This window comes from Cyprinodon variegatus, unplaced genomic scaffold (genome assembly GCF_000732505.1).
Source record: "Cyprinodon variegatus isolate N-32 unplaced genomic scaffold, C_variegatus-1.0 Scaffold583, whole genome shotgun sequence".
In the NCBI taxonomy this organism is placed as follows: domain Eukaryota; kingdom Metazoa; phylum Chordata; class Actinopteri; order Cyprinodontiformes; family Cyprinodontidae; genus Cyprinodon; species Cyprinodon variegatus.
The window spans coordinates 131,577-134,420 of NW_015151036.1; the positions used below are offsets into that span (position 1 = coordinate 131,577).

At 40.4% G+C, this 2,844-nt stretch overlaps 1 protein-coding gene across 1 annotated transcript in view; it reads left to right on the top strand.

The window, feature by feature from the left end:
• Positions 1–543: 543 nt before the first annotated feature.
• The window catches only part of lhfpl3 (lipoma HMGIC fusion partner-like 3), a 56,786-nt gene continuing 54,485 nt past the window's right edge, over positions 544–2,844 (top strand). The window contains exon 1 of the mRNA XM_015392268.1: positions 544–1,293. Within this exon, the coding sequence (XP_015247754.1) occupies positions 846–1,293 (448 nt within the window). The 5' untranslated portion in view covers positions 544–845. The remainder of the gene's footprint in view (positions 1,294–2,844) is intronic.

The window sequence follows — 2,844 nt, forward strand, 5'->3', positions numbered from 1 at the left end:
AAAGTCAGAATTATGAGATTAAAATCAGAAATCTGAGACAAAATTCAGAATTCTGATATTAAAGTTAAAATTCTGAGAAAAAAAATCAGAAATCTGAGAAAAACTTCAGAATTCTGATATCAAAGTTAAAATTCTGAGAAAAAAAATCAGAAATCTGAGAAAAAAATTGAGAAAAAATTCAGAATTCTGAGAAAAAAGTCAGAATTTTGAGATAAAAATCAGAAATCTGAGAAAAACTTCAGAATTCTGAGAGTAAAGTCACAATTTTGAGGAAAAAGTCAGAAATATGAGAAAAAAAAATCATAATTCTAATATTAAAGTCAGAAATCTGAGAAAAAAAGTCCGATTTTTCCCCCATATTAAACAGAAAAAATATTTAAAAATCAGTTAATTATTTTTTCTGTGGCCCTAATCCTCTTCCGTATTGCATGCTGTTTCATTTGTGCATTTTATTCCATCACTGCTTTGGTTTAAGCTGTGGCGCCCTGCAGAATAAGCACTACGTCAGAATAGGATTAGGAGCTGTGGGCTGGCCCTGCATATCACCGGATCTCCTCCAGCTCCGCTTCTCCGCTGCAGTTATTGCTCTGTCGGCGTGGAGGACGCACCGGTCCACATCTCTCGCTCCCTAAAACCGCCTCCCGTTTCCCCGCTGCTGATATGAGCGCAGATCGAGGCTGAAATCTTCCGCCGAGAGGAGAAAACCTGAGCGCCCGTTTCTATCTCAGCAAGAAGGATCGGAGCGGAGGATGCAGTGATGCTGTGAGGAAGCCGCGGCTGGAGGAAAGAAGTTCTGCTGAACAGCGAGCCCAGATGTTGGTCTGCTGATCTCCGATCCAGAGGATATGGTCCCCGGGGCCCCCAGCACTACGACCGCCACCACCACCACCATGCTCCCCGCCTCGGAGGCTGCCAAAATCTACCAGACCAACTACGTCCGCAACTCCCGCGCCATCGGCGTCCTGTGGGCCATCTTCACCATCCTCTTCGCCATCGTCAACGTGGTTTGCTTCATCCAGCCCTACTGGATCGGGGACGGCGCGGACACCCCGCAGGTGGGCTACTTCGGTCTGTTCCACTACTGCATCGGGAACGGCATGTCCCGGGACCTGGTCTGCAAGGGCAGCTTCATGGAGTTCAACAGCATCCCCTCCGGCGCCTTCAAGGCTGCGTCCGTCTTCATCGGCATGTCCATGGCGCTGGTGCTCACCTGCATCACCTGCTTTGCGCTCTTCTTCTTCTGCAGCACCGGAACCGTGTACAAAATCTGCGGCTGGATGCAGCTGGCTGCAGGTAGGGGGCCATTCTGGCTCTGAGGAGCATCCTAAAGATTTAATCTAAACTTTAAATCACCTGTGATCCACACATGCTCTGCTCTATACTGGGCTGCAAAGCTTTTCTATTTAACAAACATGATCTATGAATGGCAGCATCATGGTGAGGTTATTGGAGTTTATATAACAGACCAACACATTCATTCATTCAGGGGTGTCAAGCAGGGGCGGATCTAGGATTCTAGGAGATCAGGGGCTTAGGCAAGGCAAGGCAAGGCAAATTTATTTGTATAGCACAATTCAGTACAAAGACAATGCAAAGTGCTTTACATGATTAAAATATAGGAAAATAAAACAGAATCAAAGCAAGTAGGAACAAAAATAAATAAATACAATAAAAAATGCAGAAAAAAAGAACATTAAAGACAGTTGGATTAAAGTAAATAAAAAAGTTGAACTAATGATGTTTCAGTTGAACTGTTTAACTAGAAGAGTCGAGCCTTAAGAGTGAAGATGAGAGAGTAGAGTTTCTGGTAAATCAAGATTTTCTAATGTAAAATATGACAGATTATTGGATTAAATAAATTTCTAGTATACTACATGCTATCACACATAATTCCCCCTCTATGGGAAGAAATTAATGTACCTGCAAGTCTTTAACTGTGTTTATTCCTCTCTTCAAACTCTGGATTTGGTGACATTTGATCATTATTTGCTAAAGTTATGAGAGGAAAATTAAATATTTAAGCCACCGGATATAATCCAAAAAATAAACAAATCCTGTTAATTTTGAAACTTTATTAATTTTATTAACTTTATTTGAAACATTTATTCTATATTATGTTTTAAACATTTATTATTTTGTAGTTTGAAATCCGAAAGAGTTTAAATAAATATGACTGTTAGTTTGACATTCTTCATTAATTATATTTTCAATTCTCAAACATTTTGAATTGAGAATTCTTTCTGGATGGAAAGAGAAACATCTTCAAAATTGGAAAACAAAGTCCAGTTGTCAACAAAGGGTGGTGAGGTTGCTCGAGGACCCAGATGCAGAAACGAGGGAAGCAGAGATGAGTTCTAAGAGGTTTAATGGCAGACCAAAGGTAGAGGCAGAAATCCAAAAATCCAACTTAAAATATTAAACAAACCAAAACCATGGAGACATCAGGGGAAAAAATGAGCCTGAGGAGCCGGGGAGAGACGAGCAGAGTAGACAATACAGCAACGAGAAGGAACCAGCACTGAGTGACTGCAGAGGTGGAGTATTTAAGGAGAACAAAACAAAAGATGGACTAACGAGCTGAATGAGGAGCAGGTGTGGGTGGAACTGGCAAGAGGGAATCCAAGGGGAAAGAAAACAATCACAAGGGGGCAGCAGAGAGTAACCAAAGAATGCTTGAAGATAATGGAAAATAAAAACAAAACAACTGATAACAGAAAACTCAGAGTCACAACAAATGAAAACCATAACACCAGTGTTTTTGGTTTGAACATTTTTTTTGAAATATTTATAAATTGTTAGATAAACATTTAAACAGAAAATACATTTAATACAGATCATCAAAGG